Source organism: Lutra lutra, chromosome 16 (assembly GCF_902655055.1).
Source record: "Lutra lutra chromosome 16, mLutLut1.2, whole genome shotgun sequence".
In the NCBI taxonomy this organism is placed as follows: domain Eukaryota; kingdom Metazoa; phylum Chordata; class Mammalia; order Carnivora; family Mustelidae; genus Lutra; species Lutra lutra.
In genome coordinates, this window is record NC_062293.1 from 15,315,990 (window position 1) to 15,343,315 (window position 27,326).

At 39.0% G+C, this 27,326-nt stretch overlaps 1 protein-coding gene across 9 annotated transcripts in view; it reads right to left on the bottom strand.

The window, feature by feature from the left end:
- TANC2 (tetratricopeptide repeat, ankyrin repeat and coiled-coil containing 2) overlaps positions 1-27,326 on the bottom strand; it is a 375,400-nt gene that overhangs the window by 74,287 nt on the left and 273,787 nt on the right. For all 9 annotated transcript variants that reach the window (XM_047706886.1, XM_047706885.1, XM_047706884.1 and 6 more), the window contains 3 exons: positions 19,617-19,898; positions 15,378-15,511; positions 4,116-4,347 (listed from right to left, as the gene is read on the bottom strand). In XM_047706886.1, coding sequence (XP_047562842.1) covers positions 4,116-4,347; positions 15,378-15,511; positions 19,617-19,898 — 648 coding nt within the window. The remainder of the gene's footprint in view (positions 1-4,115; positions 4,348-15,377; positions 15,512-19,616; positions 19,899-27,326) is intronic.

The window sequence follows — 27,326 nt, forward strand, 5'->3', positions numbered from 1 at the left end:
TGCCTTCAGCTCAGGTCATGGTCCAGGGCCCTGGGATTGAGCACCACACCAGGCTCCCTGCTTGGTGGGGAGTCTGCTTCACCCTCTACTTGCTGCTCCCCCTGCTTGTACTCTCTCTCATTCTCTGTCAAATAAATAATAAGTCTTAAAAAAAAAATAAAGAAAGAAAAGCAAAGAAACCTTCCAACTTGGTTTTATGGCCCAGAATATGGTCCTCATGCACTTAAGAAGAATATATATTCTGCAGTTATTGGGTAGTAGTCTATAAACGGTAAGTGGATCGGGCTGGTTGACAGTGTCACTGAAATCTTCTACACACTTGGTTTTTATCTGCTTGTTCTTACACTTATTGAGAGGTTGTTAAAATCACCAGCTATGATTATTTTCCTGTTTATCTCTTTAGTTCTATTAGTTTTTGACTCATGTATTTTTTTTCACTTAAAAAACTTATTTGAAATATTTTCTTCATTCTTCTGAAAAATATGTATTAGTGAAGTACAGTTGACATACAATGTTATATTCATTTTAGGTGTACAATACAGTGATTTGACAATGATTCATGTAATTTGAGTCTCTGCTATTAGGTATATATACATTAGGATTATTTTATCTTCCCAGAAATTGGTTCTTTCATGTTTATCAAATGGCCCTCTGGTTACACTTCTTGTCTTGAAGTCTGCTCTGTCTCACATTAATACATCCACTCCAGCCTTCTTATGCTCCATGATTATATATATTCTCTATCCTTTCACTTTCAATCTGTGTATTTGTATTCAGATAACCTCTCTTATAGATAGCATATTGTTGGGTCTTGCTTTTTATTCAGTCTGGTAGTTTCTGCCTTTTAATAGAAATGCTTAGTCCATTTAAATGTAATGTAATTATTGGTATGATTGACTTTAAGTATAGCATTTTGCTTTTTAAAAAAGTTTAATTTGATTTTGTGTTTTTGGTTCAGTTCTATAGCATAATGATTCGATATTTGCATACATTGTAAAATGAAAACCACAAGTCTGTTAACATCTATCACCTTACACAATTACAAACTTTCTTTTCTTGTGATGAGAACTTTAAAGATTTACTCTCTTAGCAAGTTAAAAACGTGCAATACAGTATTATTAAATATAGTCACAAGCTGTATTTTTCCATGACTTATAAATTTTATAACTGGAAGTTTTTTGACCCCTTTCCCCACACCCCACCTCTGGCAACCATCAATCTCTTCTTTGGATCTATGAGATTGGCTTTTTTTGTTTGCTTTGTTTTATTTTGTTTTTTGGTTTTATTTTTTTTAGATTCCACATATAAGTGGGATCATACAGTATTTTTCTTTTATGCTTGACTTACTGCTTCTGTTAGCAGCCTAACACAATACCATTTTATTTTCTTATATTTGTTTTCAAAAATTTTTAATCAAAAAATTTTTTTTAATTTGAATATAGTTGACACACAATGTTACATTGTTTCAGGCTTCATAAGTTTCAGGCTTATGATGTAGTTCAACTTCTCTATATGTTATGCTATGCTTACCACCAGTGGAGCTACCATCTGTCACCATACACTTCTATGATATCACTGACCATATTCTTTAAGCTGTGCCTTTGATTTCCACTTGTTTAATTTAAAATTGTGTGTGTGTGTGTGCACGCACGCGCACGCAAAAAGGTGGTTCTATTAAAGTATGGGGACGGGACCTATGGGCAGAAAAGCTGCCTAAAAACAATTTTTATTCTGTTTTTCTTTCCTGCCCTCTTAATGGTTGATAAAATAATTTTTAGTATTTCATTTACTTTATAAATTCTGTTTACAGCTATTGCTCATGACAGGGATTTTGTTTTAAAAGTAAGAACATGGGAATCAGATGGAATAATTAAATTCATTTAGAACAATATTCATCAATAAGGCTATAAAGCTGTTTATGGAGACCTACATGAGAAGCAAAATTGAAACACATGAGTCATGGCTAACAATCTAGAGCTGAACCTGCAAGCATTTGGATATTCTCCTTGAATGAGCTATAAGATGTAGATCTTTGTATCACTGTCCTTCCTTCAAGGTACTCAGTATGTGAGCAATTTCTATGTTCACTCAATTTGTTCAAACTTTATTTCCTGAAATGCCCACTGTGTTCAATGTGACATAACCACATCGAAGTATAAAAGATGAATGAGAAAAGGTTACTAACTTCAGTAGCATACAATTTAGTAGAAGGGACAGGACAGGTACAGAAATAACTAATTCTTACAGAGCACAAAGTATAGTATCTGACATATAGTTCAATAAATGTTAGTAATAAAATTTTAAATCCTTAATATGCATATAATAATGTGTTAAGTATACTCTAAATAAAAATACAAAAAAAGCCCCCTAATATCAATGTGGAAGAATACTGTATCTTACTAGAGGCTGGCAGGGGGATCATCAGGCCTCTTATGAATAAGGTGGCATTTAGCTGGTTGTTGAAAGATGGGTAGAAATCTAATAGAGATGTAAGCAGAAGGCATAACAAGAAATGGAACAATGAGCAAATGTACGGAGGCAGGAATATGTACGTGAGTGTTTAAGAACTAATGAGTATTTCACATGTAAACACAGGATTCATACAGGTAAAAGTATACAGTAAGGCTGGAAAGCGGGTTGGACCCAGGCTATCAAGTACCTTACACACTAGACTAAGAAGCTGGAAGTTAATTCAGTAAGCAATAGTTAGGTTTCTGAACAGAGAAATTAAGTGACGAGAGTGATACTTTATGAAGCTTTATTTGGAAGCAGCACATAAAGTCTACAGGACGAAGAGGCTAGGGCAGAGCCTCCCTACCAGGTATGTCAAGAACGGGTTAGAGGTGTACTTAAAAATGAACCTCTTTAGCCCTCAGGGCTTGGGGGTTTAGCACAGCTATAACCTCAAGGCCAGTCATGTCTAGCTATAAGGAGTTGTGATTTTTTTATCTCAGTATGTTATACAAATTTTTATCATTTTCTAAGTGTGCTATGATGTGAAAGCAGCACTAAACCCCCAAACCAGAGAAGACCAGGAAGGGTAGTAGTACAGACATGATGCCATGAGCAACTGAATGGCCTTTGAGGTGACAATGGCAGGAATGAATATGAGACTAATGGATGGGAGAAACATCACTAAGGCAGAATTAGCAGGATATAGATTGACCGTACAGAAAATAGGCTTTAAAATATCTGTGGAGAAATTCCAAGGTCTAGGGTACAGAGAAGCTAATAGGTAGGTAGTAGAGGTATAGAAAGTTGAGAAGAGAAACTCTGATATCCAAGTAACTAGTATGGAGGTTGAAATAACTGAAGATGGTGGCCAGGAGAAAGGCAGTTATAATCATTTTTTCTTACTGAGCACCTCCAAAACCTTCAAGAAAGATATAAGTCTCTTAGGAATAAACACGACTGCTCAGGAACCTCATGCTCGCTCGAGTCCTTTTCTCTGGCTTCCAGCACTGATAAAACACTGTTAAGGGGATGGGGTAAACACGGGTGAAGGAAGGGATGCTTGTGCATAGGCCACAGCTGACACCAGAGTTGCAGAGGAAAGAGGGAAGAAGGGCATGAGTATGAGGGAGATGGATTCCATTTTATCCCCCCCCCATTTCTTAAACATATCTTAAATACCCTTTACATAGTTTTTTGTGGAAAGCTGAGGTTTAGGAATACACAGAGTTGTGTAGCCATAGACGCCATTTCATTTTACCTGACTATGGAATGAAAAAAAAAAAACCCAAACATTATGATGAGGAGGTTTCTAACTACATGAACTCTGCAACATGGAGTGGGGGTCATGGCTGTACTGGTTTTTTTGAACTCTACAGAGAGGACTAGAAGCTCTACTACCTTGAGTACAAGAAAAATGTATTCTATTTGGAAGCGAGAATGAGAATTTTTAGAGGGAAAGGAGGAAAGAAGTAGCAGTTCCTGTAGGAATTTTCATTTTTTTCAAGTAAAATCTTTTCTCTGTTAATTGTATCCTGTGGGACATCAGTTGTGGCACATTCGGTTTTGGCAAAGTGATAAAAATCATCATTTCTAGAACACACTCTAGGTAAACTTGGGCTCCAAAGCTTCCACCTTTCGCCTTCTGAGCTCCCCATCTGTACCTTTGTGGAGATTCTCCAGGGGCTCCAGGACTCCCCTCCGGAAGGAGGCCATGGGGTCTTGGACACAGGACCGAAGGCTCAGCATGCTCTGTAAGTGAGGCTCCCGAAGCAGCTGCTCCCGGTAGGCCGTCAGCTGAGGTGAGCGGCAGAGCAGGGCAGCAACATTGTGGACGAATTCTGGGACCAGGCAGGTATAGGCGTTATCTGCTTGGCAATAGTGATAGGCAACCACCTAGAGCAGAGAGACGAAAACGCCAACAGGTTTGTCGGGAGCAAGAGCAGCAGCCACGGTTACTGTAGGATCGCTCTCTAACTCGGTTTTCCATCTCCGCATTCCACAACTTTTTCAAGTAAAACCAAAAGCTGCTATCTCAGAAATGGCCTGTTTTACCTAAGACAGAAATTTGGTACAGTATTTCTACTATATACACATATAATTTACAACTAAAATTTATAAATGCAAACTGAGTTTTGGATGATAAGATTCCTTTGCAGAATTTGGGTTTTAGATTTTAAGAAATGGGAAACAAGCCTGAGAACAAAGATTTACATTTATCTCTCTAATATTTATTCAGCATGGAACCGTACAGGAGAAAGTCTAATCTTGTATCTTAGGACTAAAATGACCCCAGAAAACCCTTGTTAATTTCAATAAACACATATAACTTATTAAGTCCTTACTTTTTAAAATTAATGTTGTTGTAAATAGCTTTATAAAAAATAGTTCAGATTTAGGAATTATCATTAGTATTTTCTAGCGCCCAGAGACAACCAGAATTAGATGACAGCAAAATGGAAAATGACTGAGATTTTTGTTAGCTGCAGGTCTTACATTCAAAGAACTCAGAAAATGTGTGAGTCTTAATCTCATCCATCCATCTGGGCAGTCTGGCTAGAGCCTGGTTTTAACCTCTGGGTTTTTTGTTTGTTTGAATTTGCACAGAGCTCACTCCATACCTTCTGGCTGTTCTCTTTGCCTCAAGCTAAGTGCAGACGGTCATTTTAATCTACAGCACTCTGTTGGCTCAGTACTACCCACGGAAGTGACAATACTGAAGAGGTAACATGAAATTGGCAGGGGAGAGTCAGCCTGAATGTATGGAAACCACCTGGACTGGTGCTCAGCACAAAGAAGATGCACAGTGATGTTGGCTGATGCTGCCATCACCATCATTGCCCTACCCCCCTCTCCTCCTCCTCCTCTCCATCGTCATCAACATAATCCAAGTTCTGTAAGACTCTTTCTTTTTCTGGCTGCTGGTTTTGTGCTTTTAGGCAGATGAAAACTGCCCTGGGAACAGTCATCCACCAAAGTGTTCTTTATTTTTTTAAAGATTTTATTACTTATTTGACAGAGAGAGACACAGCAAAGAGAGGGAACACAAGCAGGGGGAGTGGGAGAGGGAGAAGCAGGCTTCCCGCTGAGCAGGGAGCCCAATGCAGGGTTCGATCCCAGGACTCTGGGATCATGACCTGAGCTGACGGCAGACACTTAAGGACTGAGCCACCTAGGTACCCCTAAAGTGTTTCGTTTTGAAAAGGCTCCCGATCTATAGGTCATTCTTGCTCTTTAACAAATACTAGAAATGTTACTTTTTTTCTTTAAACACCCAAAATCCTTCTCATTAGGCACACAGAGAAAAATTTAATACGCGAAATGTTACCATCCATAGACAGCTGAGGACAGAAATTGCTTGTGAGTGAAGCAATGAGATGTGATCATAATTTGGAATTGGAAGTGAGAAGTTACATTTTAAAAATCACTCTTTCCTTTAGATAGACTGGTCACTGCTTTATTATACCTTTCTTAAGCACAATGTAAAGAGCCAAAGAGAAAACCTAGCAGCAGCTGATCTCTCCTCTCAATGAACAGTGAATGTCAGTGGTTATATCCATGTGGATACAAATATCCACTTCATAAAGAGCAAACAGCAAACCTCTGAATCAATACGAACTTTCATCATATTTTACCTTGATAGCTTCCACATGTTGAGGTGAAGCAAAGCTGAGCAAATCAGCTGAACTTACCCTTTACCTAAAGTATTGGGATAGAAGTTTTAAGATAAAAATTCTGAAACTTAGGAAGAGGTTTCTCTTATTGATTTTATTAAAAATCATCTGTGCTCTAGGCTGAATGAGATTTTATCTAACAAAGGACACTGCTAAAGCTACCCCTTCTGGGCTACCTTTCTTTCTTTTAGTTTGAAATATTTCTTCAGCATTCCAAATAGGAAGTCTCGACTGCTTTGCAGAATTCAGGTAGAAAGACCATTTAACATTTTCACAGAATTTGCACTGTGGCTCAAAACAGGCTATTTACTAGACATTTCAAAGCAGTTTGGTAGTATACGCACATAGAACATGCACACACAGTAACCAACAAACACAGGTTCATTTGTCAAACCTATCTGGTGCTTCCTCCAAATTGTGTGTTGACATCATCTACGACTTTTCCTACACATACAAATAGGAAACAAGTCTGCTAATGTCGTTTTTTCCTTCAGTCTCTCATTGGACCAGTGTTCAATGGTATTAGATTTTTTCCTGCAGCTTTGAGAAAGTTACCATGGCCACTTGTGTTCAATCACTATCATGTCAACTTCTTGGAAATGATTCAGAATTAGTCTACCCCCAATAAATCAGCAGGTAGAGCCTTTTTCCTTGAATTCTTGTCTCTCATGATGATTTGTTGAAATTTCATTTTCAGCTATGCCTCTTTTATTATTAATTTCTCTCCATGTCAAGTTTTTCTTATGTTAAATCCCTAGGCTTTTTATTAAAATAATTCTAGTCAAAATATGTCAGATATGACCAGAATTATATTAATTCTTTGGGAAAGATAGAGAGTAAATTTTACTTATTTATTTTTTTAGAGAGGCAGAGGAAGGGAGGGGCAGAGGGAAAGGAGAATCTTAAACAGGTTCCACACTGGGCACGGAGCCTGATGCAGGGCTTGACCTCATGACCTTGAGATCATGACTTGAGCCAAAATCAAGAGTAGGACACTTAACTGACAGAGCCTCCCAGACACCCCAATAGTAAGTAAATTTTAGATTACTTCTATGAGGGAAGAAAGAAAAAGGTTTGTAGGCTATACAGACAAAAGAAAAGACTAGCTTTGGGTATAAGAAACTTTAAGGGGAGCCTGGGTGGCTCAGCGGGTTAAGTCTCTGCTTTCTGCTCAGGTCATGATCTCAGGGTCGTGGGATGGAGCTCCGCATCAGGCTCTCTGCTCAGCAGGGAGCCTGCTTCTCCCCTCTCTCTTGGCCTGCCTCTCTGCCAATTTGTGATCTCTCTCTCTCTCTGTCAAATAAATAAAATCTTGAAAAAAAAAGAAACTTTGATATGGGGCCCCTGGCTGGCTCATTCTGTGGAGCATGAAACTAGAGCTTGGGGATGTGGGTTTAAGTCATACACTGGGTGTAGAGATTACTTAAAAAATAAAATCTTAAAGAAAAAAATAAAAAAGCTTTGATTTAGTGTTGTATATAAGAAATCATAAGATGAAGTATAATCCTCATCAAAGGGCCTAATCAAATGATTAAGTGGCTGCAAACCTGTCAGGCTCCGGTTAAAAATCCCAGACCTTTACTCTCCAAAGACTGTTTTCTGCTTGAATAATCTGTGACAGGATTAAGCTAATCTCACATAAAGAAAAGGACAGCTCTGACTATCTGGAATTCTGCTGGAAATAAAAACTTGATTTACATAATGACTGGCACTTGTACTATTTAAATTCTCCCTTCAGGTCTGCTCTCATATTCTTACTCCAGGTCTCATTTTCATCACTCCTTGAATTCCCTCATCCCCACCTGAATGATTCCTAGCTCAGCACATCCCTTCCAACACTTTAGTGTGTCTTCTAATATTTCCAGGGTTTAGTATGAGTAAGGACCTTTGCTTGCCTTTCCTAGTCCCTCAACTCTGACTCTAATCCTTACCCTGGGGCTGGAGGCTTAGAATAGCCTTCAGACTTGGGTTCTGCCTCAGTAATTTTCCAGCTTGGAGATCTACCTTTTTTTTTTTTTTTTGGCAGTAGGACTTTTATTTATTTTTTAACTTTTTATTTTGAACTAATTTTAGACTTACAGAAATGTTACAAAAGTAGTACACAGAGTTTCTGTATATCCCTCACCTAGCTTCTCTTTTTATTAATATCTTACATAATCATAGCGTAATTATCAAACCTAGGAAATAACACTGGCACATTACTAAAGGCATTATTAAAATTTTACCAGTTTTCCACTAATGTCCTTTTTCTGTTCCAAGATTCTTTCGGTCCTGTATCACATTTAGTTGTTATTTCTCCTCACACTCCTGTGAGGGTAAGTCTGTAAGAGTTCCTCGGGCTTTATCTTTCGTGACCTTGATATTTTCGAAGAGTACTGATCAGTTATTCTGGTGAATGTCAGTTTGGGTTTGTCCAACGTTTTCCTCATAATCCAACTGAGATTTCTGGGCAAGAATACCACAAAAACAGTGTTGTGTCCTTCTCAGTGGATCCCATCACGGGGCCCGCGATGTTGACATGTTTTGTAACTGGTAATGCTGACCTTGATCGCCTTGGTTAAGGTAAATGTTTCTGCCAGATTTGTTTACTATAAAGTTACTCTCTTTCTCTTTGTAGTTAATACATATCTTGGGGGAGACACTTGGAGACAATGCTAATCCTGTTTCTCCTCAAATTTCTGCCCAATGATTTTAGTATCCATCAGTGGATCTTGTCTGCAACAACTACCATGTAGTGTTTGCCTGAGAGTGATGCTCTATTTCCTCCCTTTTTTCTTCTACATTTACTATCGGAATTCTACTGGATGAGTGAGCTATCCTTCCTCCCGCCTCATTTGTTTACTTGAGTGATTTTAAGTATGGAATTATTTTATTCCATTAGTTATATCCAGTCCTATATTTATTTTGTTGTCACTTTGCTCCAGCTTCAGTCATTAGGATTTCCTTCTAGGAAATCCTAGAAATCCTTCCAGGTTGGTATCTGTGTTTTTTCAAGAAGTCCCCCATCTTCCCCACCCCCATCTTTTTAAAAGCACTTTCTTATTTTCTGGCACCATAACATGCTCCAGGCTCTTCTTAAATTTACTCTACTCCAGACCTGGCATCATTTAACTTCTTCAGAGCCCTGGTTTCTTTTACTGGAGAATGGTGTTTATAAAACAAGATCTGAACAGTAGGTGTGCTTAGTGCTATTGAAGTGCCTTTGATTTGGGGCCCTCTTGGTGGAGAGAGCTAGGAAATGCACATACATACACTAATTCACACGCAAAGATTCATCTATATTTCTGTATCTCTCTCTAAATATATCTATAGAAGTAGCTATAGATACAGATATACATATTAAAAATTGTGAATATACACTGATACCTTAGATTTCAATCCAGTGCCACCTGGCTCACTTTCGATTTCCCTTTCCTCATTTGTTAACTTCCTTCTCCAACAATGAGAAACCTGGGGTTGCTATTTACAATATTTTTATTTACTCGATCCATTCTCTAATACATACACGAAGGATTTTCAGAATTGCTAACCATACTCCTGTGAGAAACACACTTATTAATCAGAATATAGCATTATGCATAGCTCTTTTTGTCTAGCCTTACAGTATTCAGTCAAGATGTTGTCTTCCAAACTGCGTTCTTTGGTGTGGTCATGTTACCCATTTGATATACAGTTAGGTTTGGGGCACCCGGGTGGCTCAGCTGGTTAAGCATCCAGCTCTTGATTTTGGCTCCAAATCTTGATCATGACCTCAGTGTTGTGAGGTAGAGCCCTGCACTGGGCTCCACACCCAGCATGACTTAGCATGGAGTCTGCATGGGATTCTCTCTCTCCCTCTACTCCCTCCCTGCTCACATGTGTGCACTCTCTCTCACTCTAAATAAAATGGATAAATTCTTGAAATACAGTGAGATTTATTTGTAAATGTTTGGATTCCACTTTGGGCTTCCTTGACCCCAACATAGTTGTTGGTTTTAATCATGCTCTGGGTATATGAAACATCACTATGTTTCTAGGAGTCACAGCTATACAAAAAGATATATGCAAAGGAGTGCCACATCTCTCTTCATCTTAATGGGTACCCCATTTCCATTACCCATTTCTTCCTATTCTCCATCCCACTAATCTGCTTTAGGTAACCAGTATCTTTTCCTTCTGGTTAATCCTTCCTGTATTTCTTTTGTACAAATAAGCAGATACATATGTATTTTTATATATCTCTTTCTTTCTTACATGAAAATTAGCATCCCGTAGTTGCTCCTTTGCACTCTCCTCCCCACCTAACATTATGACCTGAAAATACCAATTATAATTACTGATGTACAAGAACTGGCACTAAGAACTTTGTCTATCAAATCAAGAGGTTTTTCACAGACACTTTTAATTCACATATATTAGCTTACTTCATCAAAATGCTAATTGATTTGAAAATCTTACTGAAAAGGCTTCTGCTTACTGGCCTGTTATAGTGATAAGTAAGATTGCTGGCTTCTGCTCTATGCTTCCAAGAACAAACTTATATACTTAAAATGTAACACATGGCACAATTACTGGGATATTTAGGTGCCATTTCTTTTTTTTTTTTTTTTAATTTTTAAAGATTTTTATTTATTTATTGAGAGAAAGGCAGTGAGAGAGAGCATGAGCGAGGAGAAAGTCAGAGGGAGAAGCAGACTCCCCGTGGAGCTGGGAGCCCGATGCGGGACTCGATCTGGGGACTCCGGGATCATGACCTGAGCCGAAGGCAGTCGTCCAACCAACTGAGCCACCCAGGTGTCCCGTAGGTGCCATTTCTTATACAACATTCACTATAAACTTAAAACTATCCTATCTCTAGCACAAACACGTGCATTTCTATTTTGCTTAAGGAAAAAGTAATCATGAAATTTAAAATATATTCCTTGAGTAAGTGTAAATAATCACTAATTTTCTACTTACAATATTTAACATTTTCCAAATCTTGAACATCAACATCAATTTTAATTTAAAGGGCCATTTCTTATGTAAGGTTTAATATAAATTTGAAGATATCCCATCTTTAGGCACAAAAAAGATTTATTTACATTTTGCTTAAGATAGACACGAAATCATGTACTTGAAAATGAGATTACTTCTTAAGTGTAGTCACTAATTTCCTACTAACAATATGTAACATTTTCCAAATATTGAACATAAACTTGATGAAAGAGAGACTAAGAAGTGACAATGTGGGGAGATGTAATTCCTGGAGCTCTTTTCAGCACTCATCACGATCTGACATATTACGTTTGTTTATTGGCTTTCTCCCACCGCAAGAACGTGGGCTACAAAACAGCAGGGACTGTGTCTGTTTTGTTCACTGCCTTAACTTTAGTCTCGTATTCTATGCATTCAAAACATCCATTCTAAATGAGTAAGTTGATGATGATGATGATGATGATGGAAGCTCTTCAGCATTCAATGTACTTCCAAAGTGATATTTATTCTGATTCTTCTAAAGAAGTGGGAGCTAGTTTATACAAAATATTTAGAAAAAAGCAGATGTCTTTTAAAGTTGCAGAGTTGAGGGAATGAATATGAGGGAAATCTGAGACTGTTTTCAGAAGCCCACTGATAAGTAGGGACGGTTAAAAATGTACTTGGGGGAAATACGCTGCTTTGAGTTCTGGGCTGGACTGGATTTCTATGAAGAAATTAGAACCTTATGATATTACAGATGACTCCCTGTTCCTCCTTACTAATTAACTATGACAAGAGTTTTCTCTGAATATTGGAAACAAACACTTTAAAACTCTTGTTCATCTCTTGAAAATCCTCAAAAATAAAACTCCACCTATAGGGATCTCTATCTATAATCTAAAATTATAATATATAAGGTTGGAAAGTAGATGCACAATTCATAAATGACTCAACACATAGAAGAAGGTGAAACAAATGCCCGCTGGAGGTAATGACAACAGGACTAGGCCAGATTATCTGTAAAACCTCAGAAAAGCACAGGAGTTAGAAGCACCAGGTACTGTGGAAGATGGGGGTGAGGAAGGGAACTGAAAATACAGAAATTATTTGAAGTTTATATAAGGGGCAGTTGGATCTCCAGATAGCCACACCCACCTTGCCCAGCCAGGTGACTACCTTCCCCAACAGCCACAGGAAAGAGAATTATATTCATTAGAGAAACAAAACCAGGGCAAATAGACTTAGGGCTGGTAGACATAGAAAAGGTAAGGGTCAAGGGTAGGAATGAAAATGATGTAGGGACTTAAGTAAGTCTGCATACTGAATGGTGAAACTCTAACTCTTCTCTTGCCAACTCTAGATATATACCCAGGATGTATATCCTCCAGGAAAGAGACCGGTGGAATTTTTTGCTAAAGAAGAACAGCACAAGGAAAAAATTTTATGAACACTGACTTTTGGGTGTTTCCAATAAAGGCTGGTGGGCTGTCTTACTACTGTATAGTTAAGCTCTCTATAAGCTTCCAATCAGTTTTCTAGTGCCTAAGTACTAAGGAAGAGATAAGAGAAAATACTGCATCTATAAAACAAGAACAGAATGCTGTGAAAAAGAAGGGAACAACTAGGGCCAAAGAAAGAGTTATTGGAAATTAAAACTATGATAGCCAATCCTTGTGAAAGGATTAGAAGACAGTGTTGTGAAAATCTTTTAAACCAAAAAACAAAATAGAAAAATAAAAGTAGAATACAGAAAAGAAAGCTTAAGAAAACTAGAGTATCAGATTAAGGAATATATATATATTTTTAAAGATTTTTTATTTATTTATTTGACACAGAGAGAGAAAGATCACAAGTAGGCAGAAAGAGAGGGGGAAGTAGGCTCCCCGCTGAGCAGAGAGCCTGATTTGGGGGTCGATCCCAGGACCCTGGGATCAGGACCTGAGCTGAAGGCAGAGGATTAACCCACTGAGCCACTCAGGAGCCCCCAAGGAATATAATTTTTGATTAAAAAGAGTTGTAGAAGAAGAAAACAGAGCAGATGGTGTGATAAAATTATCAACAAGTAGTACAAAAACACTTCCCAGAATCAAAGAACATCTCCAGGGCTTACGAGGTACCAAAAGAATAAATGGAAAAAAAGCCCAAGGAGAATGGTGATAAAAAAATAAGATCCTAAAAGTTTCTGGAGAGAAAAAATGGTATAAAGAATTAAGTATAAGGGACGCCTGGGTGGCTCAGTCAGTAGTTTCTGCCTGCGGCTCAGGTCATGGTCTCAGGGTCCTGGGATTGAGTCTAGCATCAGGTTCCTTGCTCAGCAGGGAACCTGCTTCTCCTTTTGCCTGCTGCTCCCCCTGCTTATGCTTGCTTGCTGTCTCAAATAAATAAATAAATAAATAAATAAATAAATATCTTTAATAAAAAAAGAATTAGGAATAAAAATATCATTTAATAACAAAATTATTGGGGCTCCTGGGTGGCTCAGTAGGTTAAGCCTCTCCCTTTGGCTTAGGTCATGGTCTCAGGGTCCTGGGATCTAGCCCCGCATGGGGCGGGGGGGTCTCTGCTCAGCGGGGAGCCTGTATTCCCCCTCTCTCTGCCTGTCTCTCTGTCTACTTGTAATGTCCCTTTCTGTCAAATAAATAAATAAATAAATAAATAAATAAATCTTTAAAAAAGAAAAAGGCTACTGTTTAAAAAAAATAACAAAATTATTAGAAGCTCAGGTCAATGGAGCAATGCCTTCAAAATTCTGAGGGGAAATAATTTTTAACCTAGAATTACATTACGTCAAATAAATAGTAATGTATGAGAATGGAATAATGATGCTTTTAGAAACATTAAATTTTAAAAACTTACCTCCCGTGCACTATTTCATAGTGCAGTGGCTACTGGCGGATGTGCTCCACCAAAATGAGAAATAAAATCAAGAAAGAAGATGATGACATGGGATCAAACACAGAAGAAAAGTAATGGGAATTTCCAGGGAAAGAGCTAGGTGGTAAGCCTCAAGAGCATCCTAGGTCCAGGCTGAGTTTGATGGAAGGTTCTAAGCTCTCAGGGGAAATGTAACTGATGTGGAAAATTGTACTGAGAGGCATTTTACAAAGCTATTAAGGATTATGGATTATAGCTATAGATTTGAAAAAGAAAGCAAATTTTACTTTATTTAAAAAAAAAATTTTTTTTTTTAAAGATTTTATTTATTTGACAGAGAAAGAGAGATCACAAGTAGGCAGAGAGGCAGGCAGAGAGAGAGAGGGAAGCAGGCTCCCGGCTGAGCAGAGAGCCTGATGCGGGGCTCGATCCCAGGACCCTGAGATCATGACCCGAGCCGAAGGCAGAGGCTTTAACCCACTGAGCCACCCAGGCGCCCCTATTTTTTAAATTTTTTAAAAATAAGCTACACACCCAACATGGGGCTTGAAGTCACACCCCTGAGATCAAGAGTCACATGGTCCCATGCTCTACCAACTGAGCCAGCCAGGTGTCCCCTGCCAAGAATAAGCAAAATTTTAAAAGAGGCATTTCATAACCCTAGGAAAAGCAAAATTGCTCAAGAAGGAAATGTTACCCTTGGTTCCACAATGAAATATATGTGCACAGTACTAATACTGAAAATACTATAAGGTGGATTCAGACAAAAATCATGATGTAATGGTACAGAGATGATGGAGGGAGGAGGAAAGTTAAAGATCTAAAATTCTCATCATCCGTAAGAAGCAGCAAGAGATAACGCATAAAACTGATGAAAAAAAATTATAGCAGTATAAGAATATTATTTAGAAACAGAGGAGGTAAAGATCAGAAGAATAGCCTCAGGGGTTGAAAGTGGCTACCTTTGGGGTGAAGAGGGGAAAAGAATTGCTGGTTTTTATTGTAAGTCTTTGAGCATTAACTGATTTTTGAAAATCAAGCAGACATTACTTAGATAAAAAATAGAAGTTTAAAACCCAAACATATAAAAAAATATTATGAACGGCATAGTATAGCAGGAAGAGTTTTGAAATAGGAATGAAAATAAACTACTGAGTGCTTATACTGTGATTTGGGTAAATCATATAACTTCTTTGAGTCTCAACTTCCTTATCTATTCATTATGGGACTCTGGTTATTTCTGAGGGCCTTTCAAACAATAAGGCTTTCATTCTATGACAACATATTTTTCTAGGAACAGCATAGAAAGAGAAACTCTTCTCCATGGTCTCATGGTACAGCTGTACACATTTCTGTCCACTTTCCCAAGGGTCCCCCTACCTTTGCCCCTTGAGGTCAAAATGGAACTGGCACGCCCGCACCCTGAAAACCCTATTGTACCTGCGAGGCTAGTCTCCGCATAGCCTCCTCCTGCCGCCTGCGCATCTCTGGGGTTCCTGGGCAGCTTCCACTGGGGATGGATGAGTGGGCTGAAGGTGGCTGTGTGAGTGGCAGCTCTCTGTTGGCATCCACATCTGGATTAAAAAGATGAGATGTTTGCATGAGATATTCATAAAACCCTGAGTTAAAGGAAGACTGGTTAAATTCCGTTTGTTCTATGATCCAGCAATTCTACTCCAAGAGAAATAAAAACTTAGGTCCAGGTACTGTGGAAGTCTTGGACCACAGTAGAAAAACTTGTACACAAGTGTTGAAAGAAGCAAGATTCATAACAGCACAAAAGTGAAAACAACCCAAATGTCCACCAACTGACGAACGGTTAAAATATGGAATATGGAATATCTATACAATGGAATATTACGCTCACTCGAAGAAGCCAGTTAGTTACAAAAGGCCATCTACTGTATGATTCTCTCTACATGAAATTCACAGAGTAGAGAAATCCACATAGACAAAAAGTAAACTGGTGGTTATATAGGGGTGAAGGCAGGGAGTTAGGGGGAGAATGGAGATTGACCACTAATGGGTGTTTCTTTTAGGGGGAGACAAGAATGTTCTGATATTAGATGATGCTGATTGCTGTACAACTCTGTGAATATACCAAAAAGCACGGAGTTGAACAATTTAAATGGGTGAATTGTGTGGTAAGTGAATTATGGCTTAATAAAGCTGTTTTTAAAAAATCTCACTTGTTCATGTTATTTAGAAAATGTCTTATCTCCTACTAGAAATTATAGACTGTATATTTATATGGATACAGATCACAATATAAAAATGGGTACCCAAATCAGGAGACTGGTGATGGTTACTAGCCATGGAAAAGGAGGAGGAATAGGGGAATGTAGTCCTCATTTAACTCCCCACCAGCAGGAGTGAATTAAGACCTCTTCCACCCAGTTGGGAGAGTAAAATCTCTGGTCACTGGAGCCGAGTTCAGAATAACTGTAGGAGGACAGGAGTGGGAGGCAGCAGTGGAAAAAGACTGAAAATGTGTGAACTGAGGTAACGCTCTGTGACTGTCACTGTATCATTTCTGTTGTTCACTCCTTCTCCCCACCCCATTCCCCTTTATCCGGTATCTGATTTTGTGGGCAATTACCCTGTGGCCTGAATACCCTGTCTTCTAGCTACTGCTTTTGGGAGATGCCTTCCTTTTCGTCAGGAGTGGCTTTACTCTCTGCCTGGTACTCAGAGAACAGGAGATTAAGTTCAGAGGTAGGCAGTCAATGTGCACAGGAAACGGGCAAAACAGTCACTGCTTCCGAAGTGAACAGACCAGGGAGGGTAGGGGTCACTTACTTAACAGCTCGCTGGGGGCCTGGCAGCTGTTGGCAAATGGCAAATCCAAACAATACCTATACTGAGACTTTTAGTGACGGGAAAAGATAGTCCTGTATTAGACAGAGCTTCCCTAACTACTGTACTGACTATACTTGTAGTTAACGTAATAGAACCTAAATTACACAACGGCTCTATTTTTACAAAATGTTTTTGTGCTTTGTGTGTCTGTGCTGGGGAGGGGGGTGGGTGATGACGGTGGTGGTGGAGACTGACGGGGGAGTCAGGTTTGGGAAGGGGTGTGGGTGGAAAGCAGGATGACAGGCTAGTGCCTGCCTTGACAGTTTTTCTGTACCTTCCCAGGAAAATGACAAGGAGGGGGCGGGCTGGGGGCTGAGTGTCTGTGGGGGAAGGACGGAGCCAGGCAGCGCAGGGCTGCAGGCTGAGCGGCTCCCATCTTTCACAGCGATGCTGAGCAGCGTGGAGGAGGCAGGGGCGGAAGGAAGAAGGCAGATGATGCAGAGATGGGAGCTGGGAGCTCCAACGATTTTCTACCGTGTTTTCGTTATTTCTACAACTCTATCATTGGTATCACTGATGGGGGGTTAGGAAAGCCATCGGGAATTCAAATAAACCTATTCAAGCTTGATGTAAATTAAACTCTGTGGAAAAATTAAGCCATCTCTCCATACAGACATCATTCTTATTCATTAATGAAAGAAATTCTGCTGTTGCCAGTAAAGCTCCCAGCGCCAGCTTACGTAATAACAGATTAATGTGAAAAAACAGCTCGCACACTTTATCAGTCACTGATTCTTGACCCTTCTTAAGGGCTAGTGGCTCTGGGAAGGCGGCAGAGGTAGGATGTAGTTTGGACTTGGGCAGATTACAACAGAAGTTATTTCGTACAAGGCAATTGCTGGTTCTGTGTGATTCTGATAAATACATAACACATATTCTATCTCCTCTGACACCATCTTCAAGTTTTGAAAGTTAACTATCAGGGCAAATCTACAGTCACAACATATGGACATCTATCTCAAGAATGGCAGCGTCCTGCTATTTTTAGAGTATCTCTGGAGATAAAAGGCAATGGATGTCAGAGAATAACTTAATGAACCACCTCTAAAGAACCTCTGCTTTGGGGAGCACATGGGCTATGTTCTGTTAACCCTTGTTCTCCCAGGTACCTTTCTCAGAAAGCAGCTCTTTTGCCCTTGGGATTTATTCTGTCCTGCAGGATCCTACCATTCTGTTATCTGCCACACTCACACACAGAGGAGTCAGAGAGACTATTAGCTATCTGGTTTTCTTCCTAACACACTCAAAGAGTTAACCTCTTGGATTACTCAGATAAGATGTAGTCTGGTGTGATATTTAAGTATTCAAAGGAAAATACTGAAATAGGTTGGAAAGTTAATTTCAACTACTTTTCAAGAAGATATGTTTTTAGAATCACAGAATTTTAACACAGGAACAAATCTTAAAGATCACTTCCTCATTTTACAGATGAGAAAACAGGTTTAAAAAACTCAATTAGAATTCTCAAGTTACAAAGTATGTGTAGTCACTTGAGTGTTGGGGCTCAAACTCTGGGTTCTTGGCTCCCATGACACAATGCCAATCTACCTAAGAAAAGCTTCCTAGAGAAATTAAGCATGCTACTGCTTGTGAGAAGGAATACTTCCATACCAATTTTTATCATACCCTGGTAAACAGGGACTCTCAATTCAATGAGTTTTCTCTGTAGACACTAGTTCTTCTCCATGTGAGATATCCATTAAGTTAGCCAGAGGTCATCTGCCTACTGAACGAAAGGGGCTGCTAATTAATTTCATTAGGAAACCAGAATGTCTGGAGGATGTGAAGTGAGTTCGTATTAAGTTTCCAGCATGCGCTAGACTCTGTAACTACTATGATCTCAAACCATTTCTACTGGCTGCTGTCTGAAAATTTGTGGTGAGCTAGATTATTGATTTGGAATAGCAGAGCAATAGTTTCTGGTTTTATTCTCCTATAACTAATAGAAACCAGGTAGGCTGGTTATACATACAGGTTATATAGGAAGAACATCTATTTATTTCCTTTCTGCAGATGAGTTCCTCCAATAAGGAGAGGCAGATAAGACACTGGGCTCTGACACAGACTGCTTAGGCTCAAATTCTTGTTTTACCATTTATTGGCTTTGAAACGTTTGAGGTCTACTTAACCTCTTTGAGCCTCAGATCACTGCTCTGTGACATGAAGATAACAGAACTACCCTACTGAGTTGATAAGAGGATTGGGTGAATTAATATTGGTTAAGATCTTAGAGAGTGCCTGGTACTAAGGACCACATGAGTATTTTAAAAATAAACAAGATGCTGGTGGTGATCGTTGAGCTGTGCCCTCTCTGTGATGAAAGAAGTGCAAATATATATGAGATCTCGGCGTCTTTTCACAAGGAAGCAGGAGAAATCCTTCAAGGACACAATGAAGTTCAAGCCCAAGCAGCGCAGTACCGACATCAAGAGCAAGGAAACGGAGGCTGCAGACAGACTGTGCCCGCTCGGAATGAAAAGACCTGGGCCCCGGCAGAGCAGCAGCTGACGGTGATGGGTGCGAGCGGCTCCTACCGGCAAGGCTGGAGTCGGTGTCCAAAGGACAGGCCAGCCAGAATGCCAGAAGGGAAGAGTCATAAATTTATTCCCAGAGAAAGGTTTTCTCAGTCACACTTAGGTGACTGCTAGATATGTGGGTTAAATATAAACCGAGTATTACATTCTTTCTCTCAACTCTGAATTAATGGTCCTCTTGAGCAAGTCAGGTTTCGCAGATCAGAAAATGAAAGGGTGTAAGGCTTAATACGTCAGAAAAACTTTCAGCAACGAAGCAGGGAGTTCTTTAAAAAGGAATACGTACGTTTGGGGGAGGCATGTGGGCTGTCTGAGGCAATCTGTCTCATCCGTGTTCCATGGCAGCTGAGGGCCACCAGTCTGGAGATGATGGCAGTTTTGCCGAACCCAATGTTTCCCACAATCACTACTCCTTGGTTGACGCTGGCATTTGAACTCTGAAGTTGAGCATCTATTTCGTGGAAAACCCAATCCCGGCCAACAAACACTGACTCTGTAGTGATGCTGGGCACTTCAAAGAGCAGAGGCTTCAGGGAGATATCTGGAGGCCTATAAGGTGCAAAGTGAACTGGAAGGAACAATAAGAGAACACACAACTTAGGCCAAACTGTCATCATTGAAAGAAATACAGAAGCAGAGCCGCATGATTTAGGAGACTATCAGTTCCAGTACAATGGCATCCTGGGTTATTCAGCAAATAATACAACTCAACTTCGCTTCTATGCAGATGAGCAAGAGCAGGTGAACTAGGGTCATTTGATACTCTAGTTGGCACAAAACAAACACAATTAAAATGCCAATGATTTACCGAACAGTCAGAAAGACAGGGTGATATTCAAAATTATTAAATAGTGGGGAGGGCCCAGCACCAGCACTCAGAATGGACGCCGAAGTAGTACAGAAGCAGGGTTCAGGCTTCCTTCTCTGCCTGGCGATAACCTTTTAGCTGTTGGATTGTGGGGAGATAGGGGTGGGAGCTCCTGGGGGAGAGTCCAGGCTATGGCAGAGCATCCAGATGTCTTACAGCATCAGCTTTTTACCTCTAAAAGCTCTGCTAGTTTAAAAAGTCTTCAACATGTTAAGCAGTCAAGGAAGCAGAAATGAAACTTTGACCTCAGGTCTTTGCTCCTCTACTGCTTGTATTCATGCCAATTAAAACAAAACAAAACAAAACAAAACAAAACAAAAAACAAACCAACAAAGAGTTTTGGCTTAGGGGCGCCTGGGTGGCTCAGTGGTTAAAGCCTCTGCCTTCGGCTCAGGTCATGATCTCAGGGTCTTGGGATCGAGTCCCGCATCGGGCTCTCTGCTCTGCAGGGAGCCTGCCTCCTCCTGTCTCTCTCTGCCTGCCTCTCTGCCTACTTGTGATCTGTCTGTCAAATAAATAAAAAAAAATTAAAAAAAAAAAAAAAAAAGAGTTTTGGCTTATATACACCATGGGGACCTGGTACTGCTTTTCTCATTTCTGTGCTTCTGCAGTTGTGGGATGTGCTAAGAGCCAAGCATAGGCTCTACTTTCAGTAGCTTTCTAATAATGCATAATAGATGTGACTTGGTTTCAAAGATCAACCTTTTAATTTTATTGATGGTGGAAAGAAGTCTTGTCTATGACCTCTCTTACCTGGGTTAAATGCCTTCCTAACTGTTCAGAGAGTAGCTCTAAGATGTATCATTTTATCTGTCTGGAACCAGATTGTTGTTGCTGCTGTCGTTTTCAGTAAGCTCTATGCCCAGTGTGGGGCTTGAACTCATAACCCCGAGATCAAGAGTCACATGCTCTACCGACTTAGCCAGCCAGGTGCTCCAGGAACCAGGTATTTTATGTTCGTACCTTTAACACCATAGCACAGTGCTTTGACAAAAAGCAGGTACTCAATAAATGCTTACTGAAATAATTAATGAAGAATAAGGTATTATATTCTAAGCCCATTTTTATATTTTGGAGGATAAAGCCCAACGGAAGGGAATGAGGACAGGAGAAAGAGGGAAATGAATCTATTTTTATTGCTTATGTTATTCTAGAACATACTTAAGCCACCTATATATCATTAAATGGGATCTAGAGATGGCAGCTTGAGAAAATCTACTCATAAGCAAGCATACATGTACATACTCATTAAAAACTCTCTGAAAGCTATTAGAATAACTGAGCATTAAAAAAATGCTAACAACTCCCAAAATAGTGCAAATAATTAAAAATATAAAGCCAAACTCTAAAGTGAGAAGAAAATAATTTCCTCTAACAATTTTAAAATGTTCCAAATTTTCACTAAAAAGGAAAAAAAAAAAGGCTATGGAGATTCAGCTATATAATTGCTTATAATGTCCTGATTCTCATTTCTTTAACAAAACTTACTTTTCTAAAATCCATAACTAAAAACATAAAATAATAAAATCTATAACAACAGGATAATATAACACTATATGTTAACTGGACTTAAAATAAAAATTTAAAAAATCCATAATCATAATTACAGAATTCAGTGAACAATTTGACTATAACTTGCTATATATATTCTTTTTAATGCTACTGGCTTGTAGCTCATACTCTATTTTACCTTTCTTAAACATTACTTTATTGAGCTATACTTTATAGATCATTAAATTCACCCTTTTAAAGTATATAGTTCAGGGGTTTTCAGTACAGCTGACCCCTGAACTACGTGGGGGATAGAGGAGGTGATGCCTCATGGAGTTGAAAATCCATGTGTAACACCTAACTCCCCCAAAACTTTACTAATAGCCTATCTGACTGAAACCCTTAGTGGTAGTCAACTAATGCATATTTTGTAAGTCATACATGCTATACACTATATTCTTACAATACAGTAAGCTAGAGAAAAGAAAATGTTAGTAAGAAAATCATAAGAGAAAATACCTGTATGGTACAGTCTGTAAAATCCACATATGAGTCAACCAGCACAGTTCAAATCTGTGTTGGTTGAAGCTCAACTATATATTCAAGAAGTTGTGCAACCATCACTATTTAATTCCTGAACATTTTTATCATCCCCCAAAGAAAACTCTACACCCATTAGCTGTTACTCCCCAGTTCCCCTTCTCCTAGACCCTGATAACCAGACTTCCCATCTTTACAGATTTACCTATTCTGGACATACATGATAGATGCTATTGTGTAATATGTGGTCTTTTGTGTCTGGCTCATTTAGCATGTTTTTGAGGTTCATTCATATTGAAGCATGTATCAGTACTTCATTCTTTTTATAGTTGAGTAGTATTCCATTATATGGATATATCACATTTTATCAATTTATCTGATAAACATCTGATTTGTTCCCACTTTTTGGCTATTATGAATTATGCTGGTATAAACATTCATGTACAAGTTTTTGTGTACATATGTTTTCAGTTATCTTGGGTATATATCTAGGAGTGGTATTGCTGAGTCATCTGGAAACTCTATGTTTAACTTTTTGAGAAACTGCCAAACTGTTCTATTTTCCTTTTTGCTATTTTTTAGAGAAGTAATACATATTCACTATAGAAAACTTAGGAAAAGCAGATAAACAAGATAATAATTGTACTCCCAGTAGCTAGAGAGAAACACTACTCACATATACTCTGAATTTTTTTCTGTACCATAAATACTTAATCTAAAAACCCAAAATGGGATCATAGTGTTTTATAATCTCCTTTTTAAATTTTTCACTTAGCAATTCCAGAATTCTGAAAAGGTTGATTCTGTCAGACTTGCCTAATGGCTGCTTCAGTGGTGAGACTGATTCTTGGAGCTCCTTACTCTACCATTTTCCATGTCACTTGATAGTAGGTGACTGCTATCCACTTGGGGCTTCCTCGGTACCTGAGTTTGGTTGGTGGGTACCCAGACAGACACAATGAGATTGGGATGAGCAGTGCTAGGACTCCTCAGGAGGAAGGAGAAAATAGATCAGTTGGCTTGTGATGAGTCTAATGAGGCCTAGTGAGACCTAAAGTTACACAGCCGGTTTCAGAACTAGAAACAAAACCTAATTCCCACTCAAAAATCCAGGTTTTTTTCCCCCCACTATATTATGTTGCAACTGTTCTACAGGATGTGACTTTCAAATGTGAAAGTGACATGAATGATCCCACTGATGACCAGGACTGATTAGGCTTAGCTGATGGGCTACATGGTCTTCCTCCTTCACTTCTCTTGTGCTTCCCTTTAGGAACTGCATGCTTGGCCAGAAATGACCTTTCCACAGAGGTAAGAGCTACAGAAACTCTCATATGATTTCTACACTAACTGACTTATTTCTTCAGGTCCAAGGTTACTTTATATTTTGTATCAAAGGGGCTTTCGTGAATATGACCAATGCTAATTTATAATATGGAATTAAGTATAGACTCAATTTAAATGCTTAAGTTTTTGAGAAAAATTTCTGAACTTGTTCTCATGTTGACGTAATCTCCCATCATATTTTATTCTACTGAGAAAGCTTTGACATTTTAAAAAGTTATTTAAAAAATTTTCTAAAAATGTAATCAATTCACAAAAGCTCAAGGGAAGAACAGACAAAATTAGCCCAGTACCATATGGTAAAACAACTGTAGACTCCAAGAACAGCCTAGAAACAATTTCTGTACTTCAGAACCTAAGGCTTTTGTCAGCTCAGTATGATAAAAGAAAGCCCTGCTTCCTATGTACCAACAATATATTTAGGGCATATGAATAAGAAAGCACTTTGGCCTGCATTGTGGGACATGGAGGTAATGGATGTTCTCTGTGGAGTTCATATTCCTAAATAAATGTTTGTTTGGGATATCAGCTGGCTTCCGAGAGATTTTCTAAGGCAGAAACACTGAAATAATCCATGAGAAATCACCACTGCAACTACAGCTGAGCTAAGGGAAAAACGATGAGTTAATCCATACCATTTAGTAGCAGATGTGGCTTTCTTACCCCTGGCACTCAAGAGTTGGCAGTCTCAGCTCAGCAAAGACAATCCCACCTGTCTCAAAGCTTTCTGATAAAGTATACTGGGGTGTCTGCATGGCTCAGTTGGTTAAGCATGGGACTCTTGGCTTCCGGCTCAGGTCTTGATCTCGTGGGTTATGAGATTGAGCCTCACATCAGGCTCCGCGCTCAGAGGGGAGTCTGCTTAAAGATTCTCTCCCTCTGCCTCCACCCTGACTTGAGGGCAAGCTCTTTCCCTCCCTCTCTCTTAAATAAATAAATAAATCTTCCTTTTTTTAAAAGCATAGAGATACCTGTAATTTACTTCAAAATTCATTAAAAAATGATGGGTGAGTAAACAGATGGACAGACGGATAGACAGGTGATAAAATAAAACAGCAAATGTTCATGATATAATCAAAGTGGTGGGTATGTAAGTGTTAACTATAAGATTCTTTCCTTTCTGGCATATCTGAAAATTTTCCTAATAAAATGTTAAAGGGAAAAAAAAAACCCCACCATGGAAAAGAATCACATTTCAATAGGGCACACAAATAAGATAAGCTTAAGGAAAGTAGTTTTAAAAAGGATTTAATAACCACTCCAGACTCAGATAGGTGTGGGCATCTCCTCAATGTAAATGAGGCTTGGAGCAGACGAATGAGTTCTCTCTAGGAAACAGCCTCTGTGAGACCATCAATATACCTAGGCTTACGGAGAAAACAGACCTTTCTTTAACTAAGGCAAAGCATAAACATTAAAAAACAACAACACTAACGTGCATTAAGGCTAAGAGATCAGCCTGCCCAAATGCAAATATGAACAGCTGCAGTAAGGGGAAAAGGGGAAGGGGAAGTGGAGGCAAAGGAGCTCTAAGTGGATTTAGACCAAAGCGTATTTACTCATGGAAAACAATCATGAATCATCTTGAAAGCAGTCAGTCACAGGACTGGCAGAAGAAAGGGTGTGTGTAATACAGCCAAGGTCTGGTGCAAACAGGAGCAGAGATGTGTTTCCTCACATTCTTCTACAATGACTGTAAAGTCTAGCCTGGAAGTATCTCTATTCCTCAGAACAAAAGGTAATTTCAGGCTCATTCTCAGGACTCATGACATGCATGCCAAAGCAGAGAAAAAACACATGTGCTGCAGACACAACCTGATACCACATCAGCACCAAACCTCTGTCAAAAAACACACTTATTTTTTTTCTTAACAATTGTTTAATCCAGGGCAGGAGTTGATTTGTCTATTGAGTTTCTAGAAGGTTCACTCTCCTGTTTACAGGATCAAATCTCTTTAGGGTCTGTTGTTTATTCCTGCTGCTCTGGAGAGGACTACAGTAGGCAGCTATTTCTATACCAGGAAATGAGTTTCTGAAGAATGTAAAGCAATTTGAAGCAGGTCTTAAAAGACAATCTAAAGATAACAGTCTGAGAAGTGTTCATTCCAGAAAACTTCTGTTTAAAAAAAGAAAAAAAAAACCTGTTAAATAAAGTGGAATCACTTTCGGGGTCAATAAGGAAACATAGCAGAGTAGGAAAACTATGGACTCAGAGCCAGGATCCCTTAGTTTGTATCCTGTCTCTGTTACTTACTGGTGGAGTGGCCTCAGGATAATTACTTAGGTTCAGAATATCTCGTCTTCCTCAGTTTAAAAATAGGGATAACAAAGACACCTGAGGATTAGATGAGTTAAAAGATGTGATGGGCCTAGGACAGTGTCTGGTGGTTACGTGTTGCACTAGCGACATCATCAAGCCAAAAAGACATCCAGAGTAACTGTAATCACCCCCCTCCCACATACACTTATTTAAAACAAAACTTAGCAAAAAGGATATTGAGAACATAATGAGTCTCTTCAAGCTCTCGTCCCTCTGAGGCTTCTGACTTATCTCCCTTCTTTTCCCTACCCAACATTTTGAAAGAGCCCTGCTTGCTCTCTTCACTTCTGCAGCAATCATGCACTCTAGCCTGGCCTCCTCCTGTATTATTCAACAGCATATCTGCTCAAACTATTTGCTTAGAGTCACTACAAACTTTCTAATTGTTAAGTGTGATGATTTCTTTTTCCAGTCTTTATGCTTCTTTTTTTCCCCCCAGTCTTTATGCTTCTTAACCACTCCTCACTATTTAATTCTTTTAACTAACCCCCACTTTTGGAAATACATTCCCTTTTTGGGCTTCACATGGTAACACTTTCTTCTAGTTCTTTTTTTATCCCCTCCTCCTGATGTGTCTTTAATGATTCCTCCTCTTCTGCCCATCCCTAAGATACTGCCAATACTTGGTTCTATATTTCATCTTTTTCTTCTTCATGATCTCCCTGGATAATCTCAAAGGAATAGACTAACAGCATTCACAACTATCTAAGTGGTGATGGTTTGTATTTCTATTCCTCATTATCAAACTCCTAACAGCATCTCCAACAACTCAAGAGTCATCTGCTTGGATTTCTAATAAAAACCTCAAACTTGTTTAAAAGTAAAGTTACTGACTCACTCACCTTAATCTATTCTTTCTCTTCTATTTATTATCTCAGTTAATGAAATTATCATCAATCTGCCTGGTCTTTCCAGACAGAAACTGACACTCATCAGGATTTCCTTTTCCTTAATATTTGTATCTAATTTGTCACAAGTCCTATTAATAATTCTTGAGAAAAGGGGTGCCTGAGTGGCTCAACTGGTTGAGTGTCTGACTCTTGGTTTCAGCTCCGGTCATGATCTCAGAGTTGTGAGATGGAGCCCCACGTCAGATTCCACGCTCAGCAGGGAGTCTGCCTGAGATTCTCTCCCTCTCCCTCTGTCCCTCCCCCTTCTCATGCTCTCTCTCTAAAATAAATGAGTAAATCTTTAAAAAAATTATTCGTGAGGACTATCTCTCAGATATAATTCCTTTTTCTTTCCTACTCCACTGCTACTAGTGGTATAACCTTGGGGGAGCTACTGATCACTCTAAGTCTCAATTTTGTCATCTGTAAATTGGGGTACTAGGAGTATCTATTGCCTTATGCTGAGAAAATGTATATTAAAGTTCTTAGCCCAGACCCTTAATCCTCAATGAATGGCAGCCATATAGTTTAGGTTCTCAACAT